The sequence below is a fragment of the Gopherus evgoodei genome, chromosome 1 (assembly GCF_007399415.2).
Source record: "Gopherus evgoodei ecotype Sinaloan lineage chromosome 1, rGopEvg1_v1.p, whole genome shotgun sequence".
In the NCBI taxonomy this organism is placed as follows: Eukaryota; Metazoa; Chordata; order Testudines; family Testudinidae; genus Gopherus; species Gopherus evgoodei.
Window position 1 is genome coordinate 191198760 of NC_044322.1, and position 23035 is coordinate 191221794.

Sequence of the window (23035 nt, forward strand, 5' to 3'; positions counted from 1 at the left end):
ATTAACCCACATATTACTTGCATTACCTTCAACTTCTACAACGCTATCCTCTCACACAGTTTCTCTCAACTCACTGAGCCCTATTCACAAATCATCTCACCTTCATTTAGCATATCTAGACCACTCTATCAATGGAATTTTATATTTTACCAATGCAGAAAGCACATACAAAAACCTCATACTAAAAAGAAAGACAAAAACAAGATCAGCTTCCTTCAAAATGCTTTTGTTTCCATTTTCACTTTTAAGTACCCATAGCATGAAAACCAAATTCAAAACCATCCAAACTCAACACAAAGAGACAGACCCGCAAAAGTTAAGTTGCTACATAAAATAGCTTCAAGACACCATACACACAAACACATTGCTATCATAAAATGAAAAATATAAATACATTGTCCTTTTGGAAGTGCAGACAATCTTTCATGACAAATATAATGAAAATGTTATTAATAAATTCGATTTGAGAAGGTGTCACCAAAAATCTCTCTTCCTCCCATTTCACTCCAAAATGAAAATTACATACATTTTTCATTCGAAAGAGTCCTATCCCAATGAAGTCAACAGAAGGTTTCTCATCAACTTCAGTGGGTTTTGGACTCGGGCCTAATTGCCTTCCTTGTTACAAAAACTTGTGGTAGGTTTTTCCCCCACCTCTTGTCTGCACTGAATTATCTGCTGAATAAATGGAATACATCAGGGATCGAGTGGATACTAAATGTTTGTAGTATCACATGCATGTACTCGGGGGAGAGGTTGTGGGTGTCGGGCCCCCCAGCTGAGCTCTGGGGGTGGGGTGGGGAAAGGGCAAAGAAACAAACGGGATTATCATAGGGGTTTCTTTAACTCTCTACTCCTGGGGCAATTTTTGTATGTCTATATTGTTAGAGACATACTTGCTGACAGGTATTTTGAGATACATTACCAAAATAATAGAAACTGGCATGGTTATGTAGCGTTATTTTGACAACTAAAATTTGCAGAATTTTAAAATATATTTTGTGCAGAATTTTTAATTTTTTGGTGCAGAATTCCCCCCAGGAGTATCAAGTAGTAAGTTCTCTCATTTTTATTAGTTCATGGTACTGTACAAAGTGAGCCTTGTGGGCTGCCTATTGGTTAGAGCCGATAAAAGAGTTAGGACTGTTGGGATCTATTCCTGACTCAGGAACCGATTCCCAGGGTAAACATCCTCTCTGTGTCTTGGTTTTATGTACCTGGATTATGGGTCTAAATGCCTACCACAGCGTACTTTATTAAAAAAAAATCTGTACATTTCTTTGAGGTGTATAGGGGTTATTAGTCTGAATGCTGCCATTGCAACCACCCAGAGGCTTTTTAATAGTAGCTGCAATGGAGCAGTCACAACTTGCAGGAGTACTATGGTGCTGTATTTCTAAGAAATACTTTACTTTGCTGCACTGACATATTTACACTGATATCCTTCCCCACTCAAAACAGAACATTAAAAAAAAATGCACTTGCAGAAGTGGTATTTTTCACAGCAGTAGAAGCAGCTCACGGTATCGCAAATTTGTATTTCAAGTAAAATCAAGACTAGTTCCTTGCTCTTGCAGGGCTCTCGTTTCCCTTCCCATGATGCTCAGTGAGCACAGGAGAGATTATCAAGCTATAAACAGGCTTGTGCCCAGTGGCCTATAGATTACACTCTTATTACCTTAGACGTTCCCAGAAGGCCAGATTCCTTCAGTCCGAGTAAAAAAAAAAAAAAAAAAGCAACGTACAAAAAAGGTAAGGCCTCAATGAAACCTTTTCTTTGTGGGGGGAGAGAAAGGGAGCAAGCCAAGCAGGGAACGAGGCTCCTGTAACCAAAAGGAACCATTTCTTCCCTTCCTCTCCTGCTCCCTGAGGGCAGGAGGGAAAATCTGATCAGTTATCAGAAGGCAGGAGATAGGAAGAGAGATTGGAATTTTTCCATTCAATTTAGGGTATTTTAAAACCATTTCAAGAATGTTTTTATCTCTCAGACAATATATCTGCTCATCCAGTCCAGCACTGAACAGAAATAGACATGCTCTCCTACCATGCTTGAGGATTAGAGTAGTGCAATGAGAAGGTGTTAAGACTCTGCCATAATGTTTGACTTGATGACACCACCACAAATGATACCAAGGTTTGGGAATCATGTCAGGATTCATCATGGAGGCAACATGCTTGGGCCAGCCCACATGTTGCTTGGAAAAAGAGAATACCTCCCATATATCTATATATGAACTTATAATAGATTTTGCTCTGCTACTTCCCAGCCAATCATCATCATGATCATAATAGTGATCTTTGTTCTGAAAGACAGGCTCATTCAGAGATACTAGTATGGAAACACGAACCAACCAAAGTGGAGCCAAGTTCACTTAAATTACATGAGAGAAACAGAAAAATATATTTGCCAGACTTAAATCAGGGAAATTATTTTCAAGCTTCTAATAACACACTCAAATATATCTGGCAGCCCACCTTGAACAACCATAAATTAGAACAAAGTTCAATAGATATAAAGAACTGTAGTATTCCCTAATCAAAGCCTGTTCTTCTCTCCCAGTTCAGTAGCCTATTGATATGAACAAATCATTCCCTCAGTCAGACAACCAACACTGCACTCACACAAGTCACAGTCTTAGAGATGATGTATTTCCAAGCTGCTCCCTGAGACTAACTCATATCACGACAGAGCGATCATTACCACACCACATCACAAAACTGTATGCCCACCTCACAGCGTTGTTACGCTGAGTCCAAAAAGGCCCATGCTATGACGGAACATTGCAACATCTGATATTTTGGGACCTGCTGCACGTTTCAGGCTCATCACCAAAATGGTAGGATGACCCTGGAAATCTTGTGACAAGTAGCAACACTACAAAAACCACACAGACTGTTACAAACTGTAGGTGTGGATTGTTAAACCTGAATATAAACTTAGCAAGATCACCCGGCACTGCTCATCAGTCTATCCACATGTCTCAGAAGTCTGCAACCTTCGCACCCGTTGTTCTCACAGTCATCACAAACTCAACTGTATATATTTCTAATAATCAAATCCCTCACTGCTATTAACTGTCTCTTCCTAAAAACAGTGGTCCCCTCCCCCAGAGAGATATCCTCAGGGCAAGAGGATACCGTGATATCATCTGGAAGGAGGGTCCCAACTATGGGATTATTTTCCTTTGCTCCAGCTCAGAGTTCTTCTTCCTCAATCGTTTCATCCTCTTCAAAAGCACAGAGGTAGTCGGACTGCGGGATGGGACTGCTCTACTGTGTCCCAGAAAGTCTCATTTATCTATCTCTCTGTCTCCCTTAGTGCCTCCCATTCAGTCAGTCTGGTCTCAAGAGCTGGTAATCGGTCTCCGAGGGCCATGAGTTGCTTGCACCAAATGCATACATGCCATCTGCTCACAAGGCAGATAATCGTACATGCTGTGTTCAGTGCAAAAAACTGGGTAGGCCCCACTTTGCTGCTTGACTTCTGTCCATATTATATTTATTATTGCAGGGTTTTGTTGTTCTTTGTTTGTATGTGGTTATTTTTCTTTGGGAGGCGTTATTGGCCTAAGTTTAGAGAATGATTATTAGGTGTATCTGGCTCTCACACTCCCTCTCAAAACTCCCCTGTTCGCTAAGTGCTGTGGTTGCTTCAGAGCAGGCTTTTTAAAGCCCTGTTTTCACTGAATTAGCCCCATCTCATCAAGGGATTCTAAAGTGATTAGGGATGAAGTCCAATGGCCAGATTCTCAGCTGGTGGAAACTAGTGTAGCTCCACTGAAGTCACTGCAGCCAGGCTCATTTACACCAGCCAAGGATCTGGTCCAAGGCCTCACTCAGTCAAATATCCTTGCCACCCTTACCCCCCCCCCATGAATTTTTTATTTAACTTGTTCATGGCTAGAAAAAAAGAATTTGACATTTTTAATAAATATCACCAGCTTGGAAACTTTTGAAATGTGGTTTTAAAAGGTTTTATCTATCGAGATGTTTTAATATTGTATATCAAATCTCCAGCAGAAATATAAACCTTTATTCTGGATGGCAAAATGTAGTAGTATTAACAAGTGACACATAATTTGATGCAAATCTTACACTCCTGTAAAATATCCCCCTAAAATGATGGCTAACAAATTTAACATCATGCTAGCAGCTATATGCATTGTAATGTAGCTTACAGGTTCTTCTGTGCAGAGTATTTTTGTTAAGGTCTGAATTTCTGCTGAGGAAGAGACTGTAAAGGGAACCCCATAATGAGACAGAAGTACAATATTCTATTTGCATAAACCTACTCCTTACTATCTTGCTGGGATGCTCTATAAAGACCATTGAAAAAGCAAATATGAATTCAGCTCATACAAAAACAGAGTTATGTTCTGCCCAGAATGTGTGTGTGGAACTGAAAATCCACAAGCCTAAAAAACATTTTCTTCTGAGCATCACACTCTATTCTTTAATACAATCTCTGCTGTATATGACCGTAGCGCAAGAGTTCTATAATATAATTCTTTCTATAAAGCTCTTACATATTCCACAGGCTTGAAGGATTTGAGTACTGCTGTTGGACAGCCACAGGAAGTGAGGTCAGTGTAGAGGCCTTCTTCCAGCACACAATGATTATCAGCAATTTCCCCTTGGTAAAACAGGAGCCAACTGAAAGAACAAACATAATAAAAAAATTTATCTGATGCAGTCAGTTATTAACAAGTTCTCTCAAGATCAAATATTTTCTAGGGGAATGAGAAATAAAACAAGGTTTGTTTGCTTTTTAAAGCGGTACTCTAAAAAAAAGTGAAACCAAAGATTGATTCGATTTTCTGCTGCTCTTCCACGTGGTATACAAATCTCAACCTGGCCTTTAACAGGGGTTAATGGAATGCAGCTAGATTTACCCTATTGAGTCCCTGAAATTTTGAACAAAGTCATAAAGGCAGATTCAAATCACAGCAACTGTGTGATCTTCCTATAGAAAAGCAAAAAGCATTAAGTTCCCTTCCATCAGAAAGATGAGAGTTATCAAAGCAGGTTGCAAGACAGTAGGTATAGGACGATATGGAGTGTGATGGTAATGCACTGGACACATTTGATTATTTGAAATTTAATGAAGGTCAAAAAGTGCTCTCTAACTACTTTAAATGGTGGTGGGTAAAACAACACACTTACCATCCCCGTAGAACCTTAAAAGAACATGGTATGAATGATGTAAAATCAGAAACTTCTGCTGTGAAATCTACACATGCTCCTTGGAAATGTGTGTTACTGAAAGCTTTGAGCTACAAGAACAACAAGAATAAAAATATGATGACTAGAAGGAAAATGTACTCAATATCATCACTATAAGTAGAGCAAGCTGCAGGCACAGGGAAATATCAACGCAATTTACGGAAGTACTAATGCAAATCTAATGGACTCCCAAGAGAAGAAATGTCTTAAATTTCTACAGCGCCTTTTCTCTTAAAAGGTCCCAAAGCATTTTATGAGCTATGGGCAGTCCTTAACTGAGGCAGATCTCCTATTGATATCAATGACAGTGGTAGCAAGTATATATTCATTTTATGGTAACAGGAGTGTTTCCAGAGAAAGCACAATGATACGACTGAAAAATCTGGCCTTATACACACAGCACCACTCATATGCAGCCAGATTTTGGGTACAGGTCAGCAATCAATTGAAGCACAACAAGAAGGGGAAAGGAAACACTGGTAAAAAGATACTAAGGCAGTACATTAAAAAAAAGTGCCCTGGAATTAAAAAAGTCTGCACGAGAATTTCTGGTAGGACTCGCTGTGTCAGGAGTGTTTGAATTCCAACCCAACAAGTTTGCACACACAGATATCCTTAGCAAAGAGTTATGGAGCCATTTAGAACTACATCCTGCCCAGGAAGTGTGTGTTGATCTCTCCATCAACAGGGAGTTCTGCTTTAAAAGAAGTTAAAAACAAAATCTATAGCAGAATACAGCCCATGGTCTACAATGGGGGAAGAAGCTAAGAATTCTGTGCCCCTCAGGTACTATTTGTTTCTGGATAACGGGTCACTTTAGGTGGCCACTGATGTGCTGAAATCTATTGAGCAAGAGCAATACAACTAAAAATTAAGGAAAAAAGGATGAAGAAATCTGGTTTGCATTTCTACCATTGTTTTTGACAAGAGGGTTCATTTAGTCATGTACTTTATTCCCTTAACCCATTGCAGGATGTATTTTCTAATGCTAGGCCTGATCTCCTGGTAAATGAATGACACAATGGCTTCTGCAATTAGAACCTTGACCCCATGATACGCAGAGCGCCACTTTGCAAGGCTCTGAGCTATCAAGTACCACTGCAGTCAGTGGGAGCTGCAGGCACCTTGTAGGATCAGGCAGTGTACTTTTCCAGCTACTACTGTAGGCCTCAGTAATACGAGGCTGAAGAGAGAATTTGTTAGGGACCCAAAAATTCATTAGAAAAGTACTGCTCGGAGTGTCTTATTGATACTGAATGGCTTGAATACATACAAATAGGCAAATAGTGGATTACTTGTTGTGCAGTGCCATTCAAAATTGGACATTTACCATCTGAATTAGTTGAATTTACCATGGCATTTCCCATTTTAAGATTAGGGAATCCTTGGTAAACATTGACCATTGATTTTTAATGAAACTCATCATACGTGTGAAATCTGATGGCTACTCTAAAAACGTCATTTGTTTTCAGAGTGCTAGTGCCATTTCATAATACACTTGAATCACATACTCCAAAAGGACACTCAGTCTTCTGATATATCCCAATTGTTTTGTAGGTTGCCTTTAGGAACGCCTTAATTAAGACAGGGGGCAATGGATGGTACATTCTATCAGGTGATGTGAACAACTTTTATCAGGTGTTATGAAAATTGCCTGGTACTTCGAAGATGAGGGAAGCTCCCTTATTTCTTATTTTATAACTGACTTCTGGTGCCACAAAACCACTTGTTTAGTTTCCTCTATAAGGGAGAATTTCACTCCAGTACACAGGCTCTAAGCAGGGGTCTCTATACCACTTCACCCTCCAAGAGATACGTGGAGCAGAGAGCCCTGCATGGCCACTCTGTCCTGAGGCGAATTTCACACTAAAATTTGACACAGCATTCTGTAACACAGAAGAAAAATGTTGTTGCTAGTGCTCCTCCCTCACTCATGCTCCAAAGTGGCCCCTCTCCCTGCCAAAAAAAAAAGAAATCTAATCTACAGAGACTGAGAAAGCCAAAACCACATATTAGAAAATGGTTTTATGGAAAAAGTCTTTTTTTTTTGTTTAAAGAAACTAATATATTTCTTGTTACAAAGAACAAGAAGGGCTTAATCTTGCCCTTATGTGACACACAACTGTGAATTGAAAAAGACAAGCCAGCTACATGGGCTGGATACATTTGGAACTGAATTACTGAGCATAACATTGATATTTAGGCTACACTTACACTGTGCTTTTCATCCATAGATCTCAAAACACTTTACAGAGGAAGGTAACTATCATTTTCTCCATTTTTACCAATGCAGAAAACTGAAGCACAAAGATGGAGCAATTTGGTCATGGTCAAACAGCAGCTCAGTGAGAGTCAGGAACAGAACTTAGGTCTCCAGGTTCCTAGTTTAGTGCCTGACACTTCCTCCTTACAGCCTGTGCCCCAGGCTATGTGACAGCTTTAGAAAAACTGTTACAGGGAAGGTTATGCAATGTATATTTTAAATAATAAACTGAGAAAAATGTTTTCCCAAAATAAATAGAAAGAAAACAGTTTGAATGGAGAGAATTGATGGTTCTGACTTCAGAACAATTAGAGAAGAAATTGATCCACTAGTGATACCACTGCATTTGTACACTCTGACCACAAATGCAGCTAGTTATAACTCAAAATATATTAAATCTGATGTGACAGATATAAAAGAGCCTTTTAGCTCCATGAAGCTCCATTTCCTAAAAACTCAACAGGCAGTAAGTGGAAAGATACACAGTGCAAAGTTACCATAAATAATTATAGGGGTCTGCTAAAGTATTTGAGCAAGCCCAATACCATAGGCAGATTAATGAAAGGTGCTTAGTTTTCCTTGGGAGAGTGAAGGAAAAAATATTGTTTTATTTTTAATGAATACAGCTATTGTATTTTAAACCTGGAGACTTTAGTCTTACTTGGAACATGCATGTAGTTTATGAAGGAGCCTGGTAAAGATGAAAAGACCAAGACCACTTATTGCAAGATTTCAAAATAGAACACTTAAGGCCAGCTGAAAGCAACAGCAAGTGACAAGGTTTCTCTCTTACAGAAAGACAGTAGGATTTCCTTATTTTAGTATCTATGCCAATAATAGATAGGAAAAAATATGGAGAGCTATATTCCTACTTTGAGAATTCAGACTTGTAAGATTCAGCATCCAGCTGTGTTAAGGATTCTCTGACTCTGGTGAGCCATCCTTAGCAACTGTTGCAAACATGAAAATTGTAATATTATCTTTAAACTAGAAGAGGAAAGGACAGATTTATTTTCTCAAATACTGTCTTCTACTTACCCTGACTCAGTAAGTAATCTTAACAAGTTTCCCACAACTCCTTAGTCATGATAAAGTATGTTTGTTCCCTAAGGTAACTATGACAATTTGAACACAGCAGTGACATGCTCTCCTCTTTCCTTAGCTTCATCACAGAGGTTCTGTAACAACTCAAGATTGTTTAACTTTTTCCTGTGGCAAAAGTGACATCAGGACAGCATGACATGGCATGTATATTTGTACACAGCAAGTGGTTTTTGTTTGTTTTTTAAAGAATTTTTTGATGTACGGTTGGATGGGATGGGATAGGAGGTAAGGTGAAAGGAAAGGAATTGCAAGGTTGAATCAATTGCAGATAGTCTCATTGCTGCTGATGGGTGAGACTCTTTCAAGATTTGGAGAAACATGCACATGTTTGTATGCTTATATTAACCATCTGAATCTCTTGGGTCTACAAAACTGGTCTAAGACACTCACAGGAACAGCATTTGACATATTCTGAAGAAGAAGAGAGTTGAAGACAGGGATAAAAAGTTCTTCAAACTATCTGGAATCTCTGAAAAAAGTTTGGTTTGGTACCTGTTTCATTTTTCAATCAGTTATTTTATCTGAAAAGGTTTACCATGCCTTCTGGGTGAAAGTGTTTCGGATTCTTTGGATTTGGCTGCAAACAGCCACATGAATATGTCTGGCAGAAAATCAGTGTTTAAGACTAAAGTAATACACCATTTCTCTCTTTAGACAACAAACATTTCCTGCAAGCCTGAGTAAATCATAAACATTTTAGAACCTGAACATAGTTGGAGTAAAGAAAGGGTGCATTCACGCTGTCCTAAGTAATGTAATGTGTACATTTTCCATGTGTATGTGTGTATAACACACAAGTATAAGCAATAAGGATACTGAAAATCCTATCTAGATGACAAAATACTCAAGATATCAAACTAGATTTTCCAGGTTTTGGGCTGTTTATTAAAACATGTATCTTTATATGTCATTTTCTAATGTTTTCTTTATTAAAAGTGACAGAGAAAAAAAAAGAACTCTACTGTTCATATCTCACTGCACTCCTCTTCCCCAAGATACAGCATTAACAACTAATATTTCTTTGTGGGCAAAGAATGCCTAATGAAAGAAGGAGAGAAGTCAAACTAAATATAAGGGAATTGAGATGTGCTCTGCTAGAAGAGAACCCTCAGCAGATAAGGATTCTGGATAAGCATGTGCATGTGGAGAGGTTTCTAAATTTAGAAAGATTACATGGAAGAATGTTATTATGGTTTTAACATAATCTTATAAAAATTCTGATAAAAAATGGAAACCCAAACTAAGCCATTCTGAAAACAAAAACATGCTACAGTGAAATCTTCTTATAATGAAGCAATATTGTCATAGAATTTCACTAAAATTATGTTTAACTTTATATTAGGATTGGCTACAAATGGCTCTCCTTTATATTATTAAATCACTAGTGTGTGCTCAGTCAAACTTCGTATGCGGGGGAGGGAAGCTGAGAGTGAGCTGGAAACTGCAGCTACAGCAAAGGTCGTGTACTTTTGAAAGGAGTTAGCGAAACTGCCCTCATCATGCCATCACACAGGAAGTGTCAATACAAACTGCAAAGCTGCCAAAATAGAATATATTTTTAAAAACAGCACTGAAGGAAAACAAATGACAGACAGCTAATTGTGTCTGGACTTGTGAATAGTTTTCTGCAGTTCAAGTTTCACAATTCTGCACTTCAGTTATTAAGAAGTTACAGTAACAAAGTGGGACGTATTAATTACAATGCAAAGACAATATCCCACGTAGAAAAAGGTAAATGAGTGTGACAGTGAATTTCCAGAGAGGCAGAGAGACTGAAAGGAAGAACATGAAAAGAAATGGTGATACAGATCCAAAGTGATCCCAAGTCTATTAAGCAGATGATACTATGGGGACACAACAAAAAAGGGTGTGAACAGGACTACCACAATGAATGAGATTCTTGGCTAACTTAGCCTCTGTGTGTCTACTGGTTTCCTCAAGTAAGAGGTGGCTTTGTCACTGTACAGTAGTGAAGATTTTATCTGAGACAGAGGGGGGAAATTCAACATAAAGCATGTGTGCTTAATAATATGCAATTTACTCCTAGAAATGGCATTATAAGATGTGAACATACCAAATGTGGAGGCTCATTCTTTCCAAGTGGTTCCTGCATATTAAAAAAATATAAATAATATAAACATTACAATTATTTTTAACAGGCAGTCAAATCCCTTAAAGAACCTCTTCAATTGTTTTTTTTTTGTTTTTTTTTTAAGGAATTCTGGGGCTGAAATTCTTTAATAGGTACTGCACTCCTGGCACATTTCCCTCCCCACATCTCTACGAAATTAGGGGCATATTGGCTCATGGTTGCCTCTCTGTTAGCTTAGGCCTTGTCCACACATTAAATTTGCACCAATATGATTAACTGCTTAGAAACCCATTTACAGAGTCAGAGCAATCCCTTTGTGTAGACACTCAAACTGGTTTAAACCAATTCCTTATCAAGAGATAATGTGAGAGAATGGGAGGCAAGACCTTCTTTCTCCCTCACTGTCACTACCCTGCAATGCACCTGTCATTTCCATTCAAGAAAGGTTAAATAAGTTCATTTTCCTTTCTAGCTTTCCGAGTTGTGGATGCAGTGTCATTTATTATATTGGTGGTTGGGTTTGTTTGTTTATTGTATAGTAGGGCTGTAGGAGTCTTGGAATTAATCTATCTGGGCAAGTTGCCTTTTTATTTTTCTGGATTGAAATAGAAAAAAAAGAAGAAAACAATAAGCTATAGCTCAGTTTTAGCGGACAGTAATAAGAAAGTTCAAGGACTAAAATACATGACAAGTTATCAATAAGGCGATAGGCCTGTTTTGTGGTAAATTAGGTTTTTAGGGCCAATATGTTCCATTTGTGGACATAACCTGCTAAATTCTCCTTGTGGAGTTTTCCCAGCATTTACTTGTTAGGAGCTGGGTTGATACAGAGTTTGCACTACAGAATAAATGGGAGATTCAGTCCCCATAATTAGCAGTTTCCTTGAATTCTGTGAGGATCTCTCTTTTCTTCTAACCTTTCATCAATTCAATAGACAAGTTAGCTTTATTACTTAGCCTGCACAATAAAATCATTGTATCACCAGAGTTTTGAATTCTTGCTGCTTTTTTATTTTTCTTTTTGATGAATTATGGTAACTCACCAACTTAATGGGACGAATTGACATAATGGTTTCACTGGATCCTCCCCAGTCTAAAAAGCATTTATATTTTCCTTTTTCCAGTATATATTGTTCTCCACAGAAATATTTCTGCTGATATGCAACCCACCTGAGAAGTGACACACAAGAAATGAACTGTGATACACAATCTTATTTTTCAATATGGCACTACAAAAAGTTATCAGTAAGTTAACCTTAAATAGCAAACTTTCCAGAAGGTTTTTAAATGCTTTACCTGTCCACTTGATATGAAATTAAACAGACTGTAAAACATGCTTTGTGGTAACAAGCACATGAGTCACAAACCCGGCACACTTCTGATTTTCTACTTTTTATTTGTCTACACAAATATTCTTGACAAATCCTTGCACCATTAGATCTCTCTCTCCCTTCTCGGATAATTTCTCAGCATGAAATAAGAGATTGCTTGGAAGCCAAGAGGCTAGATATTCAACTGTCAAATACTTGAGTCCCTCTCTGCTCCCTCAACCTTTACTTTCCCACCTAGCTCCCAGACAGGGCTCCCTTCAAACTCTTCCAGTCAGATTATTCTAAGGAGAGAAGGGAAGCAAATGAGGAAGCATTGGCAGGAAAAGATAAAGGGACTCTTGCAATGATTGGTAATTCATTTGTGTTTCTTCCCCTTGCATTTGATTACAAAATCCAAGGCAAACAGAAAATGTTTATAGTGGACACAAGAAAGAGTGAGAGCATGCACACATTACTGACCATGCCCACTTTTACAGAGTCTGTCTAATTCTTTATACTGTGTCCCCCTCGCCCCCAAGAAACTTACTTCAGTGTTTTATATTTAAAAAAGCTGAAAGCTACTGGCACAACCCAGCAAATAAGTAACCTGAAAAGGAACCAGATAAAACACTTCAAACCGAACTAAATAAGCTTCAAACTGCTATGAGATGGCTGAAACCATACACATGGCTGATGAACCTCAGAGAAAGCATCCTCGCCTGAAGAAAGAGTAATTACAACGTAGGACTCAAGGAAGGAGAGGAAATACAGGGGGAAATTGGAGGAGTCGTTGCTTAAGACAGGAGGGGAGGCATAGTGAACAAAATATAACTTATGAAAAATAGATAAAAAGAATCATTTCCAAAGAATTCGTAAACAGGATACAAACTATGGGCCCAATCTACTCTGTTCTATTCAGGTCTTTATATAGGCCTCATCACCACAGTATTTAAGTGTCGTCCACAGCAGTGCATTAAGCAGCTCAGCTAACATCTGTGACTTCATCTGTCCCTTTGCCCAGGGGAAACTGAGTGGTGGTTTTCAAAATTCAATTTACTATAATTTATGTACAGTGTCCTATGAATTTCTCTTACCAAAAGCAAAATCAAAAAAATGCACATTGCATTTGAAGTGGAATGTGGTGAGGCTTTTGATGCTTCTTAGCAATCTGCCAGACTTTCTTAGCAAGATTTGTGTTAGTTCTTAGCAATTCTGCAACCCTAACTAATTCAAATTAGTCACAATGAAGTAACACTAGTAAAGGTTGCAGAATCAGGCCCTACATCTGTGAAATGTGGTCATGTTATTGTGTTACTATCACTATCAACTGCAGTGCTGACAAGGACCGAGAGCGCTTTAACAATTTTTGGAATCCAACAATACAGTCTATTTAACAGTCTACATAGGTGGTTGTTGAATGGTGTGACACATGCTTTTCTTCTAAACACATTACCTCTGCAGCTAATCCTGCTGGAAATCCTGTCGCAGTTCTACAATTAGATCCATGAAGACAGACCCCTGAACCGATGCCGAGCACCACTAAAGTCAATGGGCTCCATGCAGATACAGGGATGTGCCTATCTGGATTCCACTGCAGGACTGTGGCTCTAGCTGGCCTGCAGAGAGAGAGAGAGAGAGAGAGACCAGTAGCACAAACTGAACCCACATAAACTATCGGGCTTGTCCAGATTCTTACTGGTGTATTGATATAGTAATAGGGAGCGTTCAAAGTGGCAAGGTTCTAAGAGATCCCTGAAGTTCAGGACCCACAAGCCAAACAAAACCCTCTGCAACAATGCAGAGCAGAACATCAAGATACATAGGAGACCCTGACATTTTCTATCATCTAAGAAAACACAAAGATTGTTCCTTAGGCCCCCAAATGCTTATCTTTCTTATCTTATCAATCACTTGAAGTACATCATGACACATAAGAAATCTGAAAACACCATGCACAGGCAAATCATTTAATAACTGCATTCAAAGAACATCTCATACAAGTTTGCAGCAGGACTTACACTCCACTTTTCACATGAATTGATCTCATCTCCTGGCCAAACCCAGCTTGCTCCAAATCAGGAATATCTTGATTGACCATGACGTTCCCATCTTCTTCATCTGACTCAAAAAGCATGACTGATGACTCGATGAAATCCTAAAAGGCAGTGCTGAAAGTTAGGATAAATACCTTAACAGTTTAGTAGCACTTATTACATACAATCTAACAAAGGATTCTGTGGGACTGTTCACAATGCGAGTATAACTATGTGCAAACTGAGGCCGGCCACATTTACAGGCATTCATGTTCAATGATGTTGTTTTAATGCTAGTATGGATGAGGCAAACTGAATCTATAACCACATTAGAGGGAAGAATTGTAGCCTAGGAATAACATTTTCAAAAGCATTTAAGTTATTACAAGGCATTCAGTTAGGGGCTTGTCTACACTACATGTGCTACAGTTGCACAGCTATGGCATCGCAGCTGTGCCATTGTAGTGCCATAGTGTAGACACCTGCTACATTGATAAGAAGGGGGGTTTCTGTCACCGCAGTAAATCCGCCCCCTCAAGAAGTGATAGCTAGGGCGATGGTAGTGGTGCCTATACTGGGCCTAAGTCTCTCAGGGGTGTATATTTTTCACAGCCCTGAGCAATGTTGCTAGGTCAACCTAAGTTTTAGACATAGACCAGGCCTTAGGCATGCGAAGTGAGGCTCCTTCTGAAAAGGGATTTAAGTGCTAAGGAACTCAAGGATCTTCCTCGTGCTTTCACAGAAAGGAAGACTGAGATACCTCTCTAGCACCACCCTTCCTTTGAATGGAGGAGCCTTTGGGTTCTAGGTTGCATGCATGGAGCATAAGAGGGACTGGAATGCAACACTGGGATGCAGCAACACAAGGAATCATCTCTGATGTAACAATAATCTAGGGAAAAGATTTGGCTATGGGAACCTAGGTGAAGACTCCTCCCCTTTCATTCCTCCTGCAATTTTTTTTTTTTTAATAGGGCTGGATGAAAAGGCCCTATGTTTAAAAAACTTATATATTCCCTTTGCCATGTTATTAACACAGTTTTAGATTATTCAATCAAACTCAGTTTTAAAAGTCCTTTTTATGTTTAACTAGTTAGCCAGTTCATTATTTTGTAATCCACTCTTTGCTTGGACAGTAAAAAATTACCAGCTGATTTCACCTTTTTTGTTTGCTTGTTTAAATCCTAACCAAAAAAAACTAATGTAAAGTTAAAAATGAAATTCACATCTGTGAGGTTAGATTTTTTTTTATTTTTTTTTTTAAAAGGTAACAAACTTTCTGATCCTCATTTTTAAACACAAACTAAATTCTGGACCTAACCTACTTTACAGTGTTTCTTTAATATTCACTTGTGTTATAGTGAAGAAACCTTGTTTCAGTTATAAGGAGATCAAGCAACTTGTGTGGCTGATGGAGATCTCAGATACATCAGTACACTATTACTGAAATTATTATTAAATATTTATATTATGGTAGCATCCAGAGGCCCTGGATCAGGACCAGTCGCAAGAGATGCTGTACAAACAGAGCTAGACAAATACCTATCTCATAAAGCTTCCAAACTAAGGCCCTGATGATGCAGCCAGGTATGCGTGGACAGACCCTTGCACTCCTCAAGAGCCCCAGTGCCTGCAATGAGACTCTGCCTGGATGAATAATTCATGAGATGGACCTATTGCAAGATCAGGGCTTAATGTGGCTAAACACGACTACACTGATTACAGCAAACTTACAAGTGACAAAGTAAATACTGGACTATAATTGTCTTATTTTTTTAAAAAGTAAATACTGGAGTATAATTGTCTTATTTTAAACAGTTGTAGTGACTACAGGTGTAAATTATATATGAAATTTGCATATGTATTTTTGAAAGTTAGACTCTGTAAATCCAATATAAACAGGCAGTGTTTTGTTTTAAGATTACTTAAAAAAACCAAAAACCCCAAATGTTTTGTTCAGTGAATATAGTGCTTGTGAAAAGTAACTGGATTAACTGTCCTAGAACAGAAATACTTTAGCCAAGCTTCTGAAAAAGCAGTCAAACCGCACCAACTATTTCCCACTGAACCAGTTAAAGTTGGCCTAATTTTGCACCTGAACTATTGTCTTTTACTTTTTTTAATGTCTTGAAGTGTCATTTTACTAAAACCAAAACTATGCATTTCTGTTAGAGATACATGAAGTGTTTTTTCCTAAAACTTTCATTGCAGATTCTCTCTCTCTCTTTTTTTTTTATTTTATTAAAGACTGCCCAGTTCCCAAAACACTGGTCATACACTAGAAAAGACGGTTACTGACCTTTGTAACTGTTGTTCTTCGAGATGTGTTACTCATATTCATTCCAGTTAGCTGTGCGTGCCGCGTGTGCACGCTCGTCGGAAGATTTTTACCCTAGCAACTCCGGTGGGTCGGCAGGTCGCCCCCTGGAGTGGCGCCAACATGATGCTGGATATATACCCCTGCCGACCCGTCCGCTCCTCAGTTCCTTCTTGCCAGCTACTCCGACAGTGGGGAAGGAGGACAGGTGTGGAATGGATATGAGCAACACATCTCGAAGAACAACAGTTACAAAGGTGAGTAACCGTCTTTTCTTCTTCGAGTGATTGTTCATATCCATTCCAGTTAGGTGATTCCCAAGCCTTACCTAGGCGGAGGAGTCAGAGTGAGATGTCGCAGCGTGCAATATGGCGGAGCCAAAGGCATAGTGGGAGGCGAAAGTGTGGACCGAGGACCAGGTCGCTGCACAGCAGATTTCATGAATGGGCATGTGAGCGAGGAAAGCTGCTGCTGATGCTTAAGCCGTGGTGGAGTGCGCAGTCACGTGGCCCGATGGGATGTGAGCCAAGTCATAACAGGCGCGGATGCACGACGTTACCCAGGAGGAAATCCGCTGCGAGGAGACAGGAAGCCCTTTGATCTGCTCAGCCACTGTGACAAAGAGTTGGGGGGTTCTGTGGAACGGCTTAGTTCGTTCTATATAAAAAGCAAGCGCTCTACGAACGTCTAAGGAGTGTAGCTGCTGCTCCCTGCGAGACGAATGCGGTTTTGGGAAGAAGACAGGGAGGAAGATCTCCTGGTTAACGTGGAAGGACGATACTACTTTGGGGAGAAAGGCCGGATGTGGTCGCAAATGCACCTTATCTCTGTGGAACACAGTATACGGGGGGCCCACCGTGAGGGCCCGAAGTTCCGAGACCTGTCTCGCGGATGTGATGGCCACCAGGAAAGCGGTTTTCCAGGAGAGGTAGAGAAGGGAGCAAGTTGCTAATGGTTCAAAAGGAGAGGACATGAGTCTGGCAAGAACCAGGTTAAGGTCCCATGTAGGGGCAGGGCACCGTACTTGAGGGTAGAGGCGCTCTAAGCCCTTGAGGAACCTAGACACCATCAGATGAGAAAACACCGAGCGGGCATCCTCTCCTGGGTGGAATGTAGAGATGGCCGCCAAGTGGACCCTCAGTGATGATACCGCCAAGCCCTGTTGTTTGAGGGACCAGAGGTAATCCAAGATGTTAGATATGGATACCTTGGCGGGAAGGAAGCGCTTCCACTTGGCCAAATATGTAGCTGTAGTGGAAGGCTTCCTGCTATCCAGGAGTACCTGCTGCACTGGGGTGGAGCAACGCAGCTCAGAGTGAGTCAGCCACGCAGGAGCCACACCGTGAGGTGAAGCGACTGAAGGTCCGGGTGACGGAGCTTGCCGTGGTCCTAGGTGATCAGGTCCAGGGTCGGCTATGGATAGGTCTAGCAGCATGGTGTACCAGTGCTGTCGAGGCCACCCTGGAGCTATCATGATCAAGCGGGCTTTGTCCCTGCGTGCTTTCAGTAGGACCCTGTGGACGAGTGGAAAGGCGTAGAGCAGGTGCACCGTCCACAGCACAAGGAAGGCGTCCGTCATTAAACCCGGTGAGAGGCCTTGAAAGGAGCAGAACGTCTGGCATTTCCCGCGGGATGCAAAGAGGTCTATCTGGGGAAACCCCCACTTCCGGAGGAGTGAAAGAGCAACGTCCGGGCGAAGTGACCATTCATGGGAAAGGAAGGATCTCCTTTCTCCCAGCGTGTTCCGAACTCCTGGGAGAAAGGAGCGACAAGGTGTATAAAATGGGCTATGCAGAAGTCCCATAGTTGTAAGGTTTCCTGGCACAGGGGTGAAGATCTCGTGCCATCCTGTTTGTTTATATAGTGCATGGCTGTTGTGTTGTCAGTGAATACCGATACACAACGGCCCTGTAAGTGTTGTCGGAACATCTGACAAGTGAGGCAGACCGCTCTCAGCTCCCGGATGTTGATGTGGAGGTCCAGTTCGTGAGGTGACCAACGGCCTTGGGTACGTAGGTGCCCGAGGTGAGCCCTCCAACCGAGGGATGACACGTCCGTTGTGAGGGACGCCGACGGCTGGGGCAGGTGGAACGGGAGCCCCGCACACACCATGGAAAGATCCAGCCACCATTGGAAGGAGTCTAGCACGGTCGAGGAGATGGTGACGACCATGTCCATAGGATCCCTGGCTGGATGGTATTGCGAGTTGAGCCAGGATTGGAGGGGCCGTAGGCACAGTCTTGCGTAGTTCGTTACGAACATGCACGCCGCCCTGTGGCCCAAGAGAGCGAGGCGAGTGCATACCGAAGTTAGCGGCGCTGCTTGCAGCCTCCGGATGATGGCCGTCAGAGCCTGGAACCGTGGCAGTGGTAGGCAGGCTTTGGCAAGGGTCAAGTCCAAGGTGGCACCAATAAACTCTATCCTCTGAGTGGGGATTAGAGTCGATTTTTCCAGATTGATCATTAGACTTAGATGTAGGAAAAGGTTCTTGACAGTGCGGACGTAACTGAGGACTCGCGTCTCAGAGGTACCGCGGATAAGCCAGTCGTCTAGATACGGAAAGACGTGTATCTGACTGCAATGAAGGTGGGCAGCGACTACAGCCATACATTTGGTGAATACTCTTGGGGCTGCAGAGAGGCCGAACGGAAGGACCGCGAACTGAAAATGCTGACGGTTGACCACGAACCGGAGGAACCTCCTGTGAGGTGGGAAGATGGCTATGTGAAAGTAGGCATCTTGCATGTCGAGGGCGGCATACCAGTCTCCAGGATCCAGGGATGGGATAATGGTCCCCAGGGATACCATACGGAACTTCAAACTTTACCATGTATCTGTTGAGTTCCCGCAGATCGAGGATTGGTCTGAGACCTCCCTTCGCCTTCGGGATCAGGAAGTAGCAGGAATAAAACCCCTTCCCCCGTTTGTGCTCTGGTACCTCCTCTATGGCTCCTTTGGCGAGGAGCGCTTGCACCTCCTGTAGGAGGAGTTGCTCGTGAGAGGGGTCCCTGAAGAGGGACGAGGGTGGAAGGGGGGGGGGTTTTGAAACAAATTGCAGATGGTATTCAAGTTCCAACGTGCGTAGGACCCAACGATCTGATGTTAGCTGGGACCACGCAGGGAGGAAAAAGGAAAGCCGGTTGGAAAAGGGCGGTGATGGATCCTTTAAAGAAACTGGTACAACGCCCTCGGGCGCACCTTCAAAAGGAAGGTTTTGGCCCGGAGGAAGGCTTGGAGGAGCTTTGGTTCTGGCCCCCTTGGTTGCCTGATTGTTTCCGGCAGCCGTTTCTGCCTCGCCGTCTGGCGAAGTCTTGTCTCTGCCGGGGTTGAGGGTAAGGGCGGTGCTGTTGGGGTCGGAAGGGCATACGCTGAGTTACAGGCGTGTGCATCCCTAATGAGCGCATAATGACCCTGTTGTCTTTTAGACTCTGCAGCCTAGGGTCAGTTTTGTCCGAGAACAGCCCTTGACCCTCGAATGAAAGGTCCTGAATAGTGTGCTGGAGCTCTGGGGGGAGGCCAGAGACCTGCAGCCACGAGATACGGCGCATAGTCACGCCAGAGGCCAGAGTCCTGGTGGCTGAGTCCGCGGCGTCCAGGGAAGCTTGGAGGGAAGTTCTCACGACCTTTTTCCCTTCGTCGAGGATCGCTGAGAACTCCTGCCGCACATCCTGCGGAAGCAGCTCCTTAAATTTGTCCGCCGCCGCTCAGGTGTTGTAGCTACAGCGGCTAAGGAGGGCTTGCTGGTTGGACACCCGGAGCTGGAGAGCTCCCGCAGAGTAAACTTTATGCCCAAGGAAGTCTATGCGCCTCGCATCCTTCGATTTAGGGGCTGGGGCCTGCTGGCCATGGCGTTCCCTCTCGTTAACCGACTGGACGACGAGGGAGCAAGGAAGAGGATGTACATATAGATATTCATAGCCCTTTGAGGGCACCATATATTTGCGCTCTATTCCTCGCGTTGTGGACGGAATAGAGGCAGGAGACTGCCATATGGTAGTGGCATTGGCCTGTATGGTCTTGATAAATGGGAGAGCCACTCTAGTGGGGGCATCGGATGGAATGGAGAACCCGCACCGGCGGTGCCAGGGGTTGAGGCAGGGCCAATTCAGTCATCACAATAAGGTCCCTGGCCGAGGAGAATGTCTCCGGCGTGGAGGGGACTGTCAGCTCGACCACAGGTCTCACTGGGGAGCTCTCCTGGACTGGACTCAACGGCCCTCTCAGGACCGGAGTCAACGGTACCACAGTCGTCGGTGCCACGGCAGCGGTAGGTGCCGGGCGATCCGGGCGAGTCTGCACCGAAGGTGTGGAGGAAGTTGAAGGCCTTTGGTCAGGTCCCTGCATCAGAGAAGGCCGGTGCCGAGGTGTCTTGGCGGGGCCAGCGCGGTCCAGTGCTGGAGAAGCGCTGTCAGCGCTCGGTGCCGAGGACGGAGGTTAAGGGCTGCTTCCATAAGGAGAGAGTCTTTAACCGAAAGTTTCTCTCCTTTTTAGTCCGTGGCTTAAAGGCCTTGCAAATGCAGCACTTGTCGGAGATATGCGATTCCCCGAGGCACTTTAAGCAAGAGTCGTGGGGATTGCTTGTGGGCATCAGCTTTTTACAGGTCGAGCATGGTTTAAACCCTGGTGAACCGGGCATGGGCCCGGGCACCGGCCCGGGTACTGGGAAGGGTTAGAGCTAAACTATGTACAACAACTATAAACTAATTATACTAAGAACTAAGTCAACTATTCACAACAAGAGATCAGACAAACAAAGAGAAGCTAGGGAAGTGGAGGACAGCTAAGCCACGCTCCACTGTTCCAACGACCAACACGGACGGTAAGAAGGAACTGAGGAGCAGACGGGTCAGCAGGGGTATATATCCAGCGCCATGTCGGCGCCATTCCAGGGGGCGACCTGCCGACCCAACGGAGTTGCTAGGGTAAAAATCTTCCGACAAGCGTGCACGCACGGCACGCACACCTAACTGGAATGGATATGAGCAATCACTCGAAGAAGAACAGGGGTAGGCAACCTATGGCACGTGCGCCAAAGGCGGTACATGAGCTTATTTTCAGTGGCACTCACACTACCCAGGTCCTGGCCACCTGTCTGGGAGGCTCTGCATTTTAATTTAATTTTAAATTAAGCTTCTTAAACATTTAAGAAACTTTATTTACTTTACATACAACAATAATTTAGTTATATATTATAGACTTATAGAAAGCGACCTTCTAAAAGCATTAAAATGTATTACCGGCACGTGAAACCTTAAATCGGAGTGAATAAATGAAGACTCGGCACACCACTTCTGAAAGGTTGCCGACCCCTGCGCTAGAAACTGCATTTTACCTGTAACTTCTACCTAGAATTCTGCCCTGATGGCTAGAAGAGTGAATAAGAGACAACATGAAATTGAAAAGTAGTTTAAAAAAGGTTTACAAGGCAGAGAAAAAGCTAAATATTCTACACATAAAGAAAACATTATTGAAGGAACCAGGAAATCACAATATTCTTCTCTCTCTTGATAAATTGCTTTTGTATTCTTGTTCATTCTCTCCCTATCACAATCCTTGATACTAGTGTATCAAAATCAAATGCGGATGCTGTTAATGTAGCTGCCGGTACATCTGAAAATTTAATTCTGCAGCAAGACCCTTCATGTCTGTCAAAACACTCATACCTTCCACCTTAGATCTGATGATAGTTCATGTTATGTAGTAATAGATGTTTCGAGTGGACATAAAAGCTGAACTAATCTCAGAAGTGTGTGCCCATGTCCATTAACATCTTTGATCTTTGCCAGATGGGATACTTAAACAATCCCTCCTCAGTAGGTGCTGAAGGAACCGTTCTGATCTTTGAGAGAATACATTCAGCCACAACAAACTCTCCGTATGGGTTGTCTTAGCACATCTTGCAAATGCTCTTTGGATTAATTTGACAATTAATTTTCAGAGTTTCTAATAGAGATGGACTCTTTTTAGTAAACAGAAATTAAGATGCACACATTAGGTTAATTATTAAAAAAAAAAAAGTAGCCTAGTCAAAAAACTGATTATCCACCAGGATTTTACATCATGCGGATTAGCAGTGAGGGATGGCCATATAGCAATCTGGAAAGGACACTTTTTCTTTAGCTAAAAGGAAAACAAAATAGGTGTTCAGAGAAATACTAATCAAGGTCATATAAAAAAGGACCCTGGAGGGTTGCAGTTTGTTCTTGTTAGAGGGCAAGGGGAAGAATTAAACACCTTCCGCATGCCACTGAACACAATTCTCAGCGGTCCTCTCCACACAAGTACAGAGGAAGGGTTTGCAGTGTTAAAAAGGAGGCATGGCCAGTTTGTCTGCAAATTACACAGATTCAGTGGCCAAACCAGAGCCTTCAGAAGTAATCACAGAGAAGATAATTTTAGATACTAATAAAAATAAAGATGACATAAAATATGGATATTTAGAGTCTTGTTAAATTCTGACTAATGAATTACACTATTATTTAGATATTCATCAATGACACACACACACCCTAACTCTTTTAGGATTAGAAACACTTAGATACCTGTTAGTACTGAAAAAATTTCAACTTTCAACTCTCTGAATGGCACCATTTACGTACTCTCATCAGACTCCCCCTAGACCAGGCAGACTATAGGCCTCTCTCTAAAGGAGATTTCTTCCTGAGTTTTAGAGCAACGTTCCAAAACTTTTTC

General features: G+C 42.0%; 1 protein-coding gene across 2 annotated transcripts in view; it reads right to left on the reverse strand.

Annotated features, from left to right (window-relative positions):
* Nucleotides 1–23035, reverse strand: part of CRYBG3 (crystallin beta-gamma domain containing 3) — a 142598-nt gene that overhangs the window by 18715 nt on the left and 100848 nt on the right. For both annotated transcript variants that reach the window (XM_030581399.1, XM_030581408.1), the window contains 5 exons: nt 14011–14147; nt 11726–11852; nt 10665–10697; nt 5164–5273; nt 4527–4653 (listed from right to left, as the gene is read on the reverse strand). In XM_030581399.1, the coding sequence (XP_030437259.1) occupies nt 4527–4653; nt 5164–5273; nt 10665–10697; nt 11726–11852; nt 14011–14147 (534 nt within the window). The remainder of the gene's footprint in view (nt 1–4526; nt 4654–5163; nt 5274–10664; nt 10698–11725; nt 11853–14010; nt 14148–23035) is intronic.